Source organism: Centruroides sculpturatus, unplaced genomic scaffold (assembly GCF_000671375.1).
Source record: "Centruroides sculpturatus isolate CEXI.00-Female unplaced genomic scaffold, Cexi_2.0 scaffold641, whole genome shotgun sequence".
NCBI classification, from domain to species: Eukaryota; Metazoa; Arthropoda; class Arachnida; order Scorpiones; family Buthidae; genus Centruroides; species Centruroides sculpturatus.
The window spans coordinates 151,587-170,178 of NW_019384888.1; the positions used below are offsets into that span (position 1 = coordinate 151,587).

General features: G+C 36.1%; 2 protein-coding genes across 2 annotated transcripts; one reads left to right on the top strand and one right to left on the bottom strand.

The window, feature by feature from the left end:
- Positions 1-461: 461 nt before the first annotated feature.
- On the top strand, positions 462-1,303 carry LOC111631161. The gene has a single exon (XM_023375361.1). The coding sequence runs from the start codon at positions 788-790 to the stop codon at positions 1,301-1,303; it is 516 nt and encodes a 171-aa protein (XP_023231129.1). The 5' UTR covers positions 462-787.
- A 12,275-nt stretch (positions 1,304-13,578) lies between these two features.
- On the bottom strand, positions 13,579-14,477 carry LOC111631152 (myelin transcription factor 1-like). Its single transcript, XM_023375353.1, has 3 exons — positions 14,259-14,477; positions 13,984-14,086; positions 13,579-13,842 (listed from the first exon to the last, which is right to left on the bottom strand). The coding sequence occupies exons 1-3, from the start codon at positions 14,453-14,455 to the stop codon at positions 13,651-13,653; spliced, it is 492 nt and encodes a 163-aa protein (XP_023231121.1). The 5' UTR covers positions 14,456-14,477; the 3' UTR covers positions 13,579-13,650.
- Positions 14,478-18,592: the final 4,115 nt, after the last annotated feature.

Here is an 18,592-nt window from a genome sequence, read left to right on the forward strand (position 1 = left end):
GGAGTTCAGACAGACATTTCTGTTTCACCAAATGAATCTCTGACTTGCCATGAAAAACGTCTGCTGATACCATCTATTAAAGCAATAGAAGAAGAAAATAACAAAGCAAAACTACTTATATTTAAAACAGGGGTAACAACTAGGAATGTGGGTATCAAAAAAGCCAGTAAGAACCCTCTTAATAAACAAAGGATAAAAGCAGCCCTATCTAAATCAAAAAAATCGGAGACTCAGTCTATGAGCGAGTTTCTCGAATTCTCTGATGAAGAGAATAATAAGGGGATGACATCACCAACATCACCTCCAAAAGAAAAACCCCCTGTAAAATTAAAGAGGGATAAACTTGCTAAAAATGCTGCCTCAAACACCTAATGGATTATAAAATAATCCAATGAAACTGTCGTGGTTTCCGCAAGAATTTCTCTGACATTAAACACTTGACATCCTCTACTTCATCTCTCTGTGTGGCACTCCAGGAAACCCTTCTGAAACTTGTAGAAAAAAATCTCTAAAAAATTTCAATCTCTACCGCAAGGATGATGATAGCCACAATTCTGTTAGTGGAGGTGTGGCTATTTTGGTTTCAAATCACATTACATCTTTACCGGTACAAATAACAACAGAGCTGCAAGCTGTGGCAGTCAGAATTTCTATTGAAGTAACTGTCACAGTTTGTTCTATATACTTGCCACCAGATGTCACAGTCAATGAGGATGAATTGGATACACTAGTTGAACAGCTGCCAACTTTATTCCTTTTACTCGGTGATTTTAATGGTCACAATTTTATGTGGGGCAGTCCCGACATTAACCGTCGTGGCAGGGCCATTGAAAGATTCATTGGCAATCAGCAACTGTATTTACTTAATACAGGAGAAGTGACATACTTTCATGCTTCAACGAGAACATTTACAGCCATTGATTTAACCTTAGCAAGTCCAAATTTGTTTTCAGCATTTACATGGGAGGTAGGATCTAATCCACTCTTTAGTGACCACTTCCCAATATTTCTAAAATATCAAGGCAGAGAAAACCGTGAAACAGCCCGTCCACCACACTGGAAACTTGAACCGGCAGATTGGACTGCATTCTCCTCTATGGCTGACATCTCTGAGGAAATGGTCAATGCTGCTGATATCAATGATGCAGTGGAAGTAGTCACTTCCAGTATTATTCAGGCAGCTGATAAAACAATGGGAAAAACATCAACTAGATACCCAAAGCATCCAAAACCATGGTGGGACCAGAATTGCGAGGCAGTATTTGAAGCACAAAAGAAAGCATGGGGAATTTTAAGAAGATAACCCACTATTAACAATTTCATAGCTTTTCAAAAAGCAAAGGCAAATGCCAGAAGAATAAGGAAACAAAGCCAAAGGGATGCTTGGAGGAAGTATGTTTCTAGCATAACATCTACCAGCTCAACAGCAGTCTGGGATAAAATCCATAAAATTAATGGGAAATATGCTTCCCACTCTCTGTCCATGCTGGAAAATAATGGCACAATAATCAGCGACATAAAGGGTATAGCTGATTTATTGGGTGAAACATTTTCTGCTTCACCCAGCAATATTATGTATTCTAGGAATTTTCAGGTTTATAAAGCCCAAAGAGAAAAACAATATTTAAACTTACACACCCCATCTAATGAGGAATATAATGTGCCTTTCACTAAAATTGAATTACACACAGCGATGTTTTGCTCTGGGAATAGTGCTGTAGGCCCAGATGAAATCCACTAAAGCATGATGTAAAATCTGTCAAACAATTCCTTTTCTAATTTCCTGCATCTGTTTGACAGAATATGGGCAGAACATATTTTCTTGACTCTTGGAGGCTATCTATTATTATTCCCATTCCCAAGCCTGGTAAAGACCACAAGAATCCCTCTAACTACAGACCAATCTTTCTGACAAGTTGTCTGTGTAAACTCTTCAAGAGAATGGTAAACAGACGCCTGATGTTTTCCTAGAGGAAAAGGACTATTTTTCACCACATCAGCGTGGATTTCGTAGGAACAGAAGTATCACTGATAACTTAGTAAACTTTGAAACATCTATACGCAAAGCGTTTGTTAGACGACAGCAGTTAGTGTTTGTATTTTTCGACATAGAGAAGGCCTATGATTGCTGTTGGCGATACGGGATACACCGTGATTGTACGAATTCGGGTTGCGGGGTAATTTGCCAATTTTTATAAAAAACTTTTTACAGAATTGAAAATTCTATGTGAGGATGGGCAACACCTTATTTTAGGCTTTTCACCCAAGAAAAAGGTGTTCCTCAAGGCTCTATATTGACTGTGACTCTGTTTTTAATTAAAATTAATAGCATAGTCAACTGTCTTCCTTTTAGTGTTGTAAGGAACCAAGTCTGAGCTTTATTTTTATTTTACTTTTATTTTGCTTTCATTATATTTTGTTTGGGGCTTATGTTTAGTTAAGACGGCGGTTTCCTCATTATTCACCTTAGTAACTTAAAAATAGAAGAAAAACCAACTCACTGACGAAAGAAAAGCGCCGTAGAAAAACTCGAGCACACTTGCGCTTCCCAAGCGGAAAAGTAAGTTCGCACCGAGAAAAAGGGGGGGAGACCCCACAACCCAGTTAGGAATTGCTAAATTTTAAAAGAATAAAGCATCCCGATAATTGTTAAAAAGAATAATGTAAAAGGTTAGCGAAGTATTGTCGGAAAATAATCTGCCAGATAAACAAGAAAAATTTAATGTTACAGATAAGTATGTAAATGAGGAGAGTGAGCTCATTCAGAATTGTGACGTCACCTCACACTATAAAGCCTCTAACTCAAGTGAAAACGAACGAGGTGAATTCCTGATAGCAACGAGCTTTGGTGAGCTTCGTAGCAGTGAACGAGAGAGGTGTCCGATAGGATTTTGAAGTTATTCGATTTGTGGATCGACGATTATAGAAAGTCTTGAGAGTTTGAGGAAATAGGTTCCTAGTATATTGAGGTGACGATTAGGATCTTTAATTTATAAGAATTATTGTTTATAAGTTAATTCTTTGATTTTGTCGAATTCCAAAGGGGAATAGAATTAAGTTAGAAATAGATTGATTTGAGTTTGTCGGATTGATTCTTGTTGAGTTTCATTGAATAAATTATTGTTTGATTTTTACTAAATACTGTATAGAGTTTATTAATAGAAGTTTAATTAAATATTTGATTTTTGTTATTGACAAACTTTGTCATTATTTAATTCGGTGCACGCTTAAAGTCCAGGCCTGGCACACTAACGCGAATCCGCGTAAAGTACCCGTTAGGGAACGGCTATTTCCGGCACACAGTAGTGTCGATAATCGTTGGAAAGTCGGAAAAATAATATAGTACTTTACAGTGTGAAACACTCTTTGTATGTGGATGACTTTCAGATTTCCTGCCAGTCCAGCAACATGAGCTTTATCGAGAGACAACTGCAAACCTCCCTAAATCACATAGACCATTGGTCAAAGATTAATGGTTTTAGTTTCAACATAGAGAAATTTTCGTGCGTCCACTTTTGCCAAAGGCATGGTTTGCACTTGGATTCTGAAATTCACCTAAATCAGGTTAAAATTACAATGGTCAATGAGATGAAGTTCTTTGGAGTTATATTTGATTCCAAACTGAGATTTTTACTGCACTTGCGCGACCTGAAGAGTAGATGTCTAAAATTTTAGAACATTTGTCTGCTCCCCAGGATTAGCAGCACAGTTCCTGTAGAAGGTTCAAAGCTCAGGATCTATAGGGCCCTTGTCCACTTAAAGCTTGTTCTTGTTCTACAGTTAAGAAGTCTCCTAAACTCTTCTTTCATATTCTTACTGGACTTTGCCCAGTAAGAATATGAAAGAAGAGTTTAGGAGAGTTGATGATTAGGAGGAAGAAGAAATAAAGATAGATAGGACAGTGTGTAATAAGAGATAGCCCAGAGCCTATACATGGGAACCCATGAGCGTTGTTTCGCATTTATTAAAATCAGCAAACAATTAGATTTGAACGTATGTACACCTTCGACCATAATTCTTGTCTAACAGTCGATCGATCGCGCATGGGCGGAAGCAGATCACTTGATAAGCCAGGACGTCCTACCTGTTATCAAAGGCGTTTAGAGTGGACTGGTCCGATTTGCGCCGTAATAGGGGCGAGGAAATCGAGCCAAAGGGACTTCTGTGTGCAGTCAGGCGTGATACGGGTTGACATTACTAGTCGCTCATCACTGCTTGCTTAGCGTTCGCCGTTTTTATTTTAAAATCGTAAAATCGCGGCCCTGATTATCAGAAATTATGATTCTATCTGTTATTTTGATACTTTTCTTTCTTTATAATGTTTTATTTACTTTATTTTCCTGTAATTAGAGACGATACAGCTTTAAAATAAACAGATCAGCTTTCTCTTGCCAATAGATTATCTCAACTTTCACCGATTGGCGTCGGTTAATTTGTAATCGGATAGGAATTGTCCAGTGTTAAGTGTTTATTGCTTTTGTGGTAATACGAGTAGAGCGGGAGCGTCCCTTAATGAACTGCCAAGTGGTTTATTACCATTTAAACAACTTCTCCCCACTTGTTATTCTTAGTAACTAGACACGTCTGTCAAGGTCGGTTAAAGTTTATTACTTTCACAACAGGGTGTCAAGTGAGCCGCCACCCACACCCACCATTAACGACAACAACGCGCGAAGTATCACGTTACTCTGTAAACGAAAACTCCCTTCCTTGTTGGAGGCGGGTCACATGTCAAGGTTACCGTTTAATGTCATTGAACAAAATGTTGTCCTTGATATTTAAGAATCAGTTTTGTCAGAACTGTTTATTTTTAATACATTTTTTATAATTTATTGCTGCTTCAGTTATAAAATTTTTTTTATTGTGTTCTAAATCGATTTTTTTTAAAATTATACTCGTATAAAGTTTATGAATTAATATTGCAATGAACAATTCGTTGTTCAAACAAATATTTATTCATTATACAGAGTTCAAGTTTGCAAAAAATGTTTTCATATCTCTTCGTCGTCATTATATATATATTAATAAAATATATTGACATTTTACAAACAGATCTTATTGTATTCATTTTATTACTTTGTATTTAATTCCACATTATATTCGAATCGACATTTTATATTTTGTAAGTATTCACGTATCACATTACATGTCATTCGTTTAATTCTGTACTACTTACGTTATAACGATTTATATAGCTTTTAATTTTTTTTACATGCTTTCATTTACGTTTTAAATATCATGTGATCTAATCTACGAACGGCAGCTTTCCACGCATCACATAGAATTTCTACGGGAAAGCCTTCATTGCAGACGTGAAGTTGCATCTAAATTTGTTTATCCGGGAAAGATGCCATTTGGGAAATATACACACTTTCTTAAATTGCTAATAAAAATTTTTAAATAATCAAAAGCTATACATTTTTCAGCATGCGATTTCGAAAGAAGCTTTCTAACGAAGGGGTTAAAGTACAGATACAGATATTTTTATTAATCAGGTACTAGCAGGTACATGCCCGGCACCGTGAAAACATAACCGGGTGAAGCGCGATACATACAGAGTGTGTACAAGTTAAAGTAGTTTTGTGTACTAATGTACACTTACAGTAAATTATAAGGTTTTACAGATGTACAATTAAAAATAATTATAGCGGGAATACAAAATAGACATTATACAGTAGAAATTAACATGTTATAGTACATTTTACAGGGATACAGATATTTAATATAATATACAGGAATACAGGTAATTATTGCGTTGAACAAGATTACAAGAGAACATATAAGATTTAATTACTAGAGTAAATATTAAATTCTAAGTTAAGCTACATTAATAATATAACAATTAATTGGGATACTTAAATGTAAGCCTAGAACTAGGATGCAGAAATATTAAAACATATCAAAACATTAACAATTACATAGGCACGGTGGTACATTTAAAATATTTATCGATAAGTGCGTTGAAAGCCTCATAGGTGTCCTTGTGTTCGAAGATCTCGTGGCAGTTACCAGGGCAGGTCTTTCCATGGGCCTCCAGGATGATTTTAAGGTGTAACCTCTCCAGCTCTAAGGCTGGGCAGTCAAAGAGATAGTGTGAAGAGCTGTCAACCTCACCACATAAGGAACAGTTAAGGTTGGGGGTGTTGCGGAACCTTGCCAGATAGGAATGAAATTTTTCGTGGTTGGCTCATGCGTTGGTTTGGCGAGTACCACTTACTGTTGATGAAATTACTTATTGCTGGAATAAGTCTATAGGTAATCGGGTGCCTCATCTCATCCCAATCCTGTTGCCAAGAGGTGAGGAGATGATTCTTGAGGATGATCTTGATGGTGTGGATGTTAAGTTTGTTGTAGGCCACAGGAAGATCGTGATCCAAGCTGGCGGACTTAGCAAGGGCATCCGCCCTCTCATTGCCAGGCGTTCCCTGGTGGGCCCTGGTCCAGTATATGTAGTAAGAGTTGTTAGCAGCAGAGATTTCATTCTGGATGTCATAGGCGATGGGGTTGTGAGAGTGGTTCTGGAGTAGTGAAATAGAAGATGAGCTGTCGGAGATGATGGCTACGGTAGAATAGGAGTAGTTGGCGGAGGACCAAACCACAGCCTTTCGGATGGCAAACAGTTCTGCTTGGAGAATGGTGCAGCGGTCATCTAGTCTATAGCGTTCGGAAGCAATTTCTGTGTTGTTATGAAAAACGACGAAGCCACAATTGACATTGAGGTCAGCTTTTGAGCCATCAGTGTAAATCTCCAGATCGGCGTGGTTAGGTAGAGTGAAGTTGATTTTTATGGGGAGTGCAGGTTTCCTGGAGTTGGCAAGAGGAATGCTGCTCTCGAGGTTTTGACTACTGATGTTGAGGTCATCTATATTGATGTTTTGTCCGTATTTAAGATGCCAGAGGCTGGCCGAGGACATAATGTACTTGTCAATTGGGGGTTTCTTTGCAATGATCTGTAGTGACGAGTTTGGGGTGGTGGAATAGGCCCTGGTGATGTAAATGAGAGCTCTTCTCTGTGCGGAGACTAGCTTACGGTGTATATAGGGGTTAAAGTATTGGACACAATCTTTATAGTTTTTTGAAATAAAATGAAAATAAAATGTTTTCATGACATAATTAAGAGCGATACATCGCATTATCGCCATCAACTAATATCGGGTTTAATTAGACTCGCAGAATACACAATTTGTAATGTTCACGAATGTCAAACCAGCTAATGAGACTTTTACATTCCGGTCAATTGGAGAGCAACAACAGGAATTTGGATCTAATATGTTACTTCGGAGAATCACTGCTTGAGATTCCAATTTTTTTTCTAAATAAACAAGTTCAACTGCAAAGGTCACATGCCGCAGTTTTTTCTATATTTATGTTTTTCTCCTCAACACTTTTCCCTTCTGAATTTGCTTTCTCTCCCCTTTTCGCAAGATTGCCACTTTATTGCTTACTGATTAAGTTTTTAAAGTTAAGAGACAAAACACAAAGTATATTGGTTTGTTATTATTTAATAAAACATTGGGAAATTTCCTTGAACATGATTTGTTAAAAGGTGTTAGCCACGCCTTGTTCTACTTGCTTGATTGGACATTCCTGTAGGTCACACCCTGCATAAACCGTATTGGCTGTCAATCGTTACCGAACTATATCTGAATCGCGAATCAGATATAACATATATATCTAAGCGATCAATCTGCAAGCAATGCACATTAATGTGAAGTAACAGGTATAATAACTGTTATAACATTAAATTGTGCAGCGATTTTATGACTTGTTTGCAAAACACACAATGAGTAAATGAGATTTATTAACTCAAGTTACAAACAACTTGTTAACAGAACATAGCAATTAATCAACATTTCGATGATTCGTTAACGGAACATAGCAATTACTCACAATACGGACAAATCTTTAACAGAACATAGCAATTAATCACAATACGGACGAATCTTTAACAGAACATAGCTATTAATCAACATTTCGATGATTCGTTAACAGAACATAGCTAACTAAGCTCACAAAAATAAACTGTTAGCATCTGCTAACTGAAAAGAACAATAAAACATGAAGATGGAGGGGAGAGGTTTAGTACCCCGACCACGATCCAACATTATGCATGACAGCATTCAGTCGCTTAGGCATGCTTTCCACAAGATTGTGGCAAAGCATGCCCTCGCAAAGCCTCTTACAACGACCAGAGACAATGTCCCAAAGGTCGTTGGGATTGGCGGCCTGAATGAGGCTGCGGGTGATCATAGACCACAAATGTTCGATTGGGTTGAGGTCCACCCCTCTCCCCGGCCATCCCATGTCCAGGATTTGAGGATATTGTTCTATTTACGCAGTGACGATTCGTGCTGTGTGTACCGGGGAGTGGTCATGGATGAACAGAAATGGTTCATTGCCATAGACGGCCCTCATTGTCGGCAGTAATACCTGATCTAAGATCTCAATATACTGCACAGCGGTGAGGTGACTGTCTATGCCGACCAACTCCCCGGGACCTACACCACTCATCCATCCCCAGACATTTGTAAACAGAAAAAGCAGATAAGTCGTCATGTTCGAAAAAGTAATGACATCTACACACGAAAACACCAAATTAAAAACACTCACCTAGCGAAAAATGACCGCTTCTTTTGGTGCGCCACACGTATGCAGGGTCGTGCCTTGTTGATGGTGGGCGACGCACTTACACGGTCCCGTTGCTGCATGAGCTAAATACTTTTTCGTCCGTGAATATGACTGGTTGCCAGTCTTCACTTGTTTATTGTTGATGTTGGTAGGCGAACCCAAGTTGGTCCATTTCATTTGCACGTGTAAGCATTTGCTTGGTAGCTGCTTTCCTTTTGAATAGATTTGCTTCGCGCAACCTATGAATAAAATAAAAATATGTATTATCCTGCTTCCTACATTTCTGTATACGCAAGAGCACGTTAATAGAAATGTCTGGCGGTTCATCTTATCGATAGAAATATATTTCGTTGGAAGGTTAATATATTATACTACAAATATTACTAACCTCCGCTTAACAGTGTCCGCGGACACGTTCAGATCAAGACGGGATCGTAAAGTTGATGCCGTGGCAAACGGACTCGCCTGGCTTTCCGCCCTAAGTCGCTCGTCTTGAGCAAGAGTTGTTAGGCGCGGTCGGCCAGACGAGCGTTCTGGCGACACCGACTGTGTGTCTTGATACAGTTTTACTACTCTCGATACACTCCGTGTCGATATGTGGAGGCACTCGGCTATCTCTGCGATGGTCATGTCATCCCTTCGATGTCGTAGGACAAGTTCTTGTATTTCCTTAGAAATTGCTCTAGGCATATTGGAACAATTAATCAAGCACTTCAGCAAAGGCTTTATACTATCGCTTCCCTCACAATTGTATTTGATTTCAGCGTAACAGACATAAATAATATAGAGAAAAATGTGTCATTATTTACTATCTATGTCTCCTTTTAATTACTGAAGGTGTTCACGTCATATATTCTACTGAACGTCACACAGTATGCTAATGCAACTCATTAGCATACTGTGTGGCATTTAGCAGAGTCCTGGAATTCACATAATCTGTAAATGACACTTTACCGTTGTATAAATACTGTTACGCCTGCAATGAGGGCTTTCCCGTAGAAATTCTATGTGATGCGTGGAAAGCTGCCGTTCGTAGATTAGATCACATGATATTTAAAACGTAAATGAAAGCATGTAAAAAAAATTAAAAGCTATATAAATCGTTATAACGTAAGTAGTACAGAATTAAACGAATGACATGTAATGTGATACGTGAATACTTACAAAATATAAAATGTCGATTCGAATATAATGTGGAATTAAATACAAAGTAATAAAATGAATACAATAAGATCTGTTTGTAAAATGTCAATATATTTTATTAATATATATATAATGACGACGAAGAGATATGAAAACATTTTTTGCAAACTTGAACTCTGTATAATGAATAAATATTTGTTTGAACAACGAATTGTTCATTGCAATATTAATTCATAAACTTTATACGAGTATAATTTTAAAAAAAATCGATTTAGAACACAATAAAAAAAATTTTATAACTGAAGCAGCAATAAATTATAAAAAATGTATTAAAAATAAACAGTTCTGACAAAACTGATTCTTAAATATCAAGGACAACATTCCGTTCAATAAAATTAAACGGTAACCTTGACATGTGACCCGCCTCCAACAAGGAAGGGAGTTTTCGTTTACAGAGTAACGTGATACTTCGCGCGTTGTTGTCGTTAACGGTGGGTGTGGGTGGCGGCTCACTTGACACCCTGTTGTGAAAGTAATAAACTTTAACCGACCTTGACAGACGTGTCTAGTTACTAAGAATAACAAGTGGGGAGAAGTTGTTTAAATGGTAATAAACCACTTGGCAGTTCATTAAGGGACGCTCCCGCTCTACTCGTATTACCACAAAAGCAATAAACACTTAACACTGGACAATTCCTATCCGATTACAAATTAACCGACGCCAATCGGTGAAAGTTGAGATAATCTATTGGCAAGAGAAAGCTGATCTGTTTATTTTAAAGCTGTATCGTCTCTAATTACAGGAAAATAAAGTAAATAAAACATTATAAAGAAAGAAAAGTATCAAAATAACAGATAGAATCATAATTTCTGATAATCAGGGCCGCGATTTTACGATTTTAAAATAAAAACGGCGAACGCTAAGCAAGCAGTGATGAGCGACTAGTAATGTCAACCCGTATCACGCCTGACTGCACACAGAAGTCCCTTTGGCTCGATTTCCTCGCCCCTATTACGGCGCAAATCGGACCAGTCCACTCTAAACGCCTTTGATAACAGGTAGGACGTCCTGGCTTATCAAGTGATCTGCTTCCGCCCATGCGCGATCGATCGACTGTTATCCCTTATACACTACCACAGAAGTTAAAGTCTTAAAAAAAAAAATGCTTTGAAGAACTCTTCTTAAATACAGGTAAAAATTGGTAAAAAATCTCACAAGGTTAAAAAAGATCAAGTGTCAGCCTATTATTGTAGGTATTTGACACTTTTACAATTAAAAACACAAAGAAATTCTTCACACTATCATTTTTATCCACCTTTTTAAATTGCTTCTAGCCCTCTAGTTATCACAAAAATTGTAACTATATTGCAAATAATGTTAGATACTTGTAACTACCACTAGAGGGCTAGAAGCAGTTTAAAAAGGTGGATAAAAATGATAGTGTGAAGAATTTCTTTGTGTTTTTAATTGTAAAAGTGTCAGAAACCTACAATGAAAGGCTGACACTTGATCTTTTTTAACCTTGTGAGATTTTTTACCAATTTTTACTTGTGTTTAAGAAGAGTTTGTCAAAGCATTTTTTTTTAAGACTGTTACTTCTGTGGTAGTGTATAAGGGATAAAGATAGACTCAAAAGTTATTTTTGACTTTTTGTAAATAGTCTAAACTTCAAATTATGAAGAAAATACATCCTGAGTTATCACAAAAATTGTAATAAAAAAAAAGTATGATAAATGAGTAATCACTTTAGAGAACAGAAGTTACTTAGACTGGTTACTAGACTAACCTGAATTTGTAGAATCGACAGCAGTGTTTGAAGAGAGCAGACTTTAATGCTCCAATAACTATGTTGCAAGTATTTTGTTCATTGTTATTAAGCCTACCTCTGATAAGGACCAATCTGCTTTCATTTTTCTAACGTCCAATAGACAAAGACATATCATTTATAATCAATGTCTTTTACTTTGTAACATTATAGTTAATGCTTTAATAATATAAGTCAATATTTTTACAGAAACATTACCTTTTTCATATGATCAGAAAATTCAAATATTGTCCTTTATTTAAATATTTTAACAATCTTTCAAAATTTGTTATAAAAGTTAAAAAAATATAAAAATATAGTTGTTCTTTTCAGCTTGAAAAAATAATGAAAACGATATTCAAAACCTCATTCTTCTGACAATCAAGTCAACTAACTCAGCAAAATATAAACTAAAACACAACACCTTATGTTGCTGAGAAATTTAATAAAAATGCAACAAACATCAGGCCATTATCAGGTTAAATAAATTCCAATATAAACAAATGGAACAAAATTTAAATACGAATAAAATAACGAAGAAAATAAGCATATACACATATAAAAATACATGTAAAGGATAAATAAAATTAAATAACAACATATTATATAATAATATCATACATGAAATACGAAAAAAGGCATGATATGAAAAAACAAAAATCAAGGCATAAACTGAGCTCTCCAATTTTTTAATTAGGTATTTCAGGCTGATGCTAACCCTTCGGCATCCCTAGTATTAATGCATGTATCATGCAATTGTGAATACGGGGGTGTAAGCTCCCGTTCACTTGTCAGGATAATACGTCAGGCGAGTGAAAGGAGAGTTGCTTGGGGTCGACGATAAGGTGAAGGGCGAGATTGAGTAAAGGAGTCTATCATATTTTTAACAGATAAAATAACAATTTATTATACTGAAACTAACAATCTACTACACATGATACAAATAACTAGATTATTGATTCACTCGATAAACACGCCGCTCTAAAGGAGCAAGTCAACGCGACGACAATTTGACAAAGGCCGTGCAGTTTATTGACGTGAAAAAACGGAAAATGAGCCATTATAAGCCGAGCGAGAGAGAGTTCACCGGACTTGTCATACCTCTAGAGAGAGAGTTCCCTGACGACTATTAACACTTGGGAGGGCCTGAATTATTAGTCCACGGAAACAGTCCTTTTTATCCACTTTAGGCACCAATTATATATATATTCGCGACTGGAGTGCTGATCGGGGATAGATCTTCGGAGAATGGAAAATTTCCCAGTTCGGAGGATCAGGGTCGATGTCACCCGTTTGACTTATCTGAAGTGACTCCCCTGAGGGGGGTAGGAACGGCCTTTTATAGGTTTTTGAGGGGAATTTCCATCACGTGATTGGATGTTCATAGGTTAGGGGTTATAGGTGGTCCCCTAGATGTTCATAGGTTAGGGGTTATAGGTTATAAGTGGGTCTTGCGGAACGGATGTTTCGAAGCAATTGTCAACTGTTAATTTCATTCATATTATTAGTATTAGTAATATCGGCTTAATATGTACATGCATACATATACGTGTATTCCTAGTAATAGATTTCAACTCGTTAACAAATCGTATCGGCCGAAACTAAATTAAGAAAATCGACTCGTTTCGATCGAAAAAAACATAATGATGTCTGTATTCGACATGCAGACGGAATAAGGGATTGTTCGATATCGTCCTCGCGACGTGGATATGTAGAGAGGAACACGGCCGCGATACTTGCGTACGCACCGTCGTTCGGACACGGTAACGACCGAAATGACATAGATAAAATAAGAAATTCTAAAAAGAAAAAAACTCACACACGGGCGAAAGAAAAACAAGTTTTATTCGGAAAACATACACAGGAAAAAGGAAAAAAAAAATTTTTTTAAAGAAACAAATATAAGAAATAATGTAAACTTTTGTGGCCTAGCTTAGCCCTACACAAACAAAGAAAAAATAAAAAAAAAAACAAAAGAAATTAACTGAATTTCGAACACAAATGTGAAACGAACAACCCCCTTCCAGTCTTCTTCTTCTGCTTCATCCTCTTATGCTTCACGTTTTACTTCGGCTTAAAGTTCTTCGTCCTCTTCTTGTTCCTCTTCATCTTCGTCTTCTTCTACTTCTTCTGTTTCTACCTCTTCTTCTTCCACCACTGCTGTTTCTTCTTCGTTGTCGTCATCTAAGACTATCGTTTCTACTTGACTACGCTCGTCCGTCCGCGACTGTACATTTTTCGGGACGTTTGCCTCGTATGTCCGTAACTGTTGGAACGACACAAAAGGTGCAGAGATGAAAGACAGTGGACACAATCGCAAAAACGATAAACGAAAATCGAATAAAAAGTCAACAAATTATCTGTACCGACATGAATCGGTTCGAAACTCATCCATAGTAGTACCTACCCGAGTCTGCAGTTCGGCGATCGTCTGGCACGCCTCACGCAACTGATCGCACAGCACCTCGACATACTCGCGCTCGTAGGCGCTGAAACATCGTACAACGAACCTGCGACGATAGGAAACCACAACGTAAGCATTTCAATTGTTTACAAAACAGAAGAGGGATGGGGCGAGAAAAGAAAAATTTAAATTAGAGAGGAGGGATGGGTGAAGGAAAGAAAAAAATAAAAATAAAAAATACGAAATGAAACGAAAACTGTAAAACAACTGCTACTTACGTTAGGGGGTCGACTGGCCACTCCCTCGCGAACATCAGATGACGCAAGGCTGCAAAGGAAAACAGATATAAAAAAACCGAAACAACAGGAAAACCCCTAATAGGAACAAATCTAAAGATGGCCGATCGTAAAACGAATGTAAGAAATATATCGTTCGAAACACCTGACATAAGGCTACGTGCGTCGCGTGCGTACATATACCGTACCGACCAACACACAAAAAAAAAGAGACATACGAGTTGCGTGTACCACACTGCCTGAACGTCCGTTCGGGGAAGCTGAACAGGTGACCATGCAACGAAATAACTGCGTCGTAAATAGTGAACATACCTGTCTGCAACGCAGCCCACACTCCGGCACGGTCCAGATACGCGTACAATCTGTGGAATCGCGATTCCCGGCTATCATCCTGTATGACGTGAATAAAAACCGATTAGCTATAATAGTAACGACGAAAATGTGAACGAACACATAATCGGTTCTACAAAGATACATTTGCAAATGAACTGGATATGCCAGAACAACGGAATAGCTACATACCTCGCTCGACGCCATGATGGAATATGGAAACGCGCGCGCTACATGACAACCGTAAAATATAAAATAATTGAAAAGGGGAAAAAAAAATTTTTTTCCAAGTACAGGCGAAAATAATAAAGAAAAATGATTGTTATGCCCGATGTAAACGGACATTTTAATAGATAACGCGTATGTACGTATCGAAGATTGATGTCTGCGAAGGAACAGCAATTTGCATAAAGTTGCGCTCCGCCGGTTACACAGGAGCTCGATCTGATGCAACGACGTAAGTACGTTTGCAGAAACCGACATACAGTGACAATGGCGCTGAATTGGTTCGGCTGTTCGGCCGGAAACAATTGCGGCTTCGATGCAACCCGGAAATGCCGACGATACACGTCATTAGTCTAACGGTCCTTGTCTGACCGACTATCTTCGAAAATCAACATTAGCGTAAAACGTATCAATACCTAGTAATTTATAGTAAAACGGTCTTCTCTAACATTCGTAGTACTTTTGTAGAGTAAGAAGTTCAATTTAATAAATACTATTTAGTTCGGAAACATTAAAAATACGTAAATAGGTAGCAGAATAACATAACAGTTTAGTTTCCAGTTTAATACAATTTACAAAGTCGAAAGTACCTATGCATTGACATTACGGAAAACTAGTGCGAAACAGAGTCAAGTAATTTCAATAAATTCAGGTTCATTACATAACTGACGATAGGCTTGCATTAGTCAGTTTCCTAAACAAAATTCCATAACTTCAATTAATCCCGTAAATATTTTATGCGCCATTACTATTCGAATGATATAACATTACTTCAATCCGGAGGTTTAAATATACTTGCATTTACAGTTGCAAAGTAAATAAAAAGTATGTTCGGTGTAAACTGTAGGCCATACTAATCGAATCGAAATATTTAAAGTATGAATTATTCAAATATGCACTGATCGATTAATACGCAATGCGTTTTTCATATTAGTCTAGTCATATTCTACGAATAATTTGTATATTCACATCTATTTAGTTTCGTCTAATTACACTCAAAATGTATATACAATCTACCAACAAATTACCTTCCTATTAAATGAAGTTCTTGCTAATTGAACTCGAATTCTTTCGCGTTGTTTTCCGAAATAGCACTAAATCGGTAGAAATGCTAAATGACAGGCTTAAAAACACTAAAAAAACATAAATGTTTCGAAATTAGGACTAGCTGTATGTATGAGCAAATGAATCGGTAAGCCTGTAATACATACATACATAATTATTTATTAAGGTACTAATAAGTACATACCTTGGCCCCGCTTTTGGCATTGTTAAGGAGAGAATACAATAATATATTATATACAATCATTTGATATCAAAAAGGACACTAATATTACATAATTTTGAGTTATCTAGGACGACAGTATCACATGTATATGATAGCAGAGACGCGTGTAGGAGTCCATGGAGTTACATGGAGATAAAATAAGTGACTGAGAAGAAAAGCCAAAATGACACAGAACATAAAAAGAAGAATGGTATGAGGAGTTAAAGGAAAGTTTGTTTGTTATTAATATAGTTGATTTGTTTGGTGATCCTTTCGAAGGCAGTATAGGTATTTTTTGTGGTCCATATGTCAGTTGGNACAATATGGAAATTAAACACTGCAAATTTCGTCTACAAAGCGACTGCAATATCTTTCAGGCCGAGATGTGGGCCATTAAGATGGCTATTGATTATACTAACTCTACATATAACAATCATAATATAAAGATTATAATCATTTGATATTAAAAAGGACAATAATATTACATAATTTTGAGTTATCTAGGACGGCAGTATCACATGTATATGATAGTAGAGACGCGTGTAGGAGTCCATGGAGTTACATGGAGTTACATGGAGATAAAATAAGTGACTGAAAAGAACAGCCAAAATGACACAGAACATAATAAGAAGAATGGTATGAGGAGTTAAAGGAAAGTTTGTTTGTTATTAATATAGTTGATTTGTTTGGTGATCCTTTCGAAGGCAGTATAAGTATTTTTTGTGGTCCATATGTCAGTTGGCCTGCAGGGCCAGTTGATGCCTTGCTCATGCAGGACGATTTGTAATTCAGTCCTTTCTCTTGCGAAGATAGGACAATGGAAGAGGTAGTGCAAAGATCCATCCTCTATATAATATATTATTGTATTCTCTCCTTGGTAATGCCAAAACCGGGGCCAAGGTATGTACTTATCAGTACCTTAATAAAAATAATTATGTATGTATGTATTATGTATCTAAAAAGACATTTAAATCAGAAAATTCATTTAGATGCTGTTACCACATTAAATAATCAAAACAAATTTGGAATAGAACGTATTTTAAGTGAAACTGTTGAAGATCGAAAAACAAAAAAGGAGTTTAATCAGAGACTAAAGTCTAATCCTGAAATGATAAAAGTGCTAATTGATAATGTGCTATTGGCAATTAAAATGGATGCTTCTATGAATTCTGTTCAAGAAATTCATGACCATGTAGCAAAGTATGTAAAAATACCAGAATCATGGCGCAGCAAAAATTATGCATTTGAATTCGTTGAGTGCATCAGTTTTGTGCTTAAAAATGAGATTATGGACACATTGAAAAAAGCTACTTTTCATACATTAATAGTTGATGAAAGTACAGACATTTCTGTTCAAAAAATGTTAATATTATACTTTAAATTTAGATCAGAAAATGAAACATTGTATAAAACAGTGTTTGGAGGTATTCTAAAATTAAGATCATGTGACAGTGTGGGTGGCTATAGCTGAAGAAATAAAAAATTTTATGTTAAGAATACTATTGATATGCAAAAAATGGTGATGTTTACGTCAGATGGGACAAGTGTTATGCTTGGGGAAAAAAATGGTGCAGCTGCAATTCTTCGACGGGATATAAAACATTTAACTGAGCAGCATTGTGTGGCACATAGAGAAGATCTAGGAATAGATGATGTATGTCGAAAGGTCTCAATAATACAGGACATTGAAAAATTGCTTCGAACCGTATATACAATGTTCACTCGATCACCCGTAAAAAAACAGAAATTAGAAGATTAATTATTATGCCTTTTTGTCCTTTTTTAATCTATTTATAATTTATTTTGTATACTAGTACTTTCTATGTATTCAAATACGATTATAAACACGTATTCAAATGTATAAACATGTATTAACAATGTATTCAAATACGATTAAAAATAAGATTAAAAACTTTAAGAGAAATTTAAATAATGTTAAATTGTTTTTAACACAAAATAATTTAGAAATACTTGAAGAGGATAAAACCAAACAAATAATAATTATGGAAAAATAAAAGAAAAAGAAAGTTATTAAAGAATTAATTCAAGAAGGAAGTTATAAACAGCTCAACAAAGATCCAGTAAATGATCTAATGAAAACATTAGACAAAGAATTAAAAACTTAAAAATACAACAAGTAACAGAAGAAAACATTAACTACATAAAAAGAGAAGATAACAGAACTCCAAAATTTAATATAAGAGTAAAAACACATAAAAATCCTACTAAATATAGACCTTTAATAGATGTTAAAAATTACGTATATTATAATCTAGAAAAATATTTAAAGGATAAATTAAATTTATTAGAAGTTTCTCAATATAGTATAAAAAATGTAGATGACTTATTAAATAAATTAAAAAATATAACAATTAATGAAAATATGAAATGGATATCACTTGATGTTTTAAATATGTATTTTAGCATAACAATAGGAGATATAGAAAATTCTTTAAGGAAAATAAATACACCAGATTGGATAATTAAATTATGC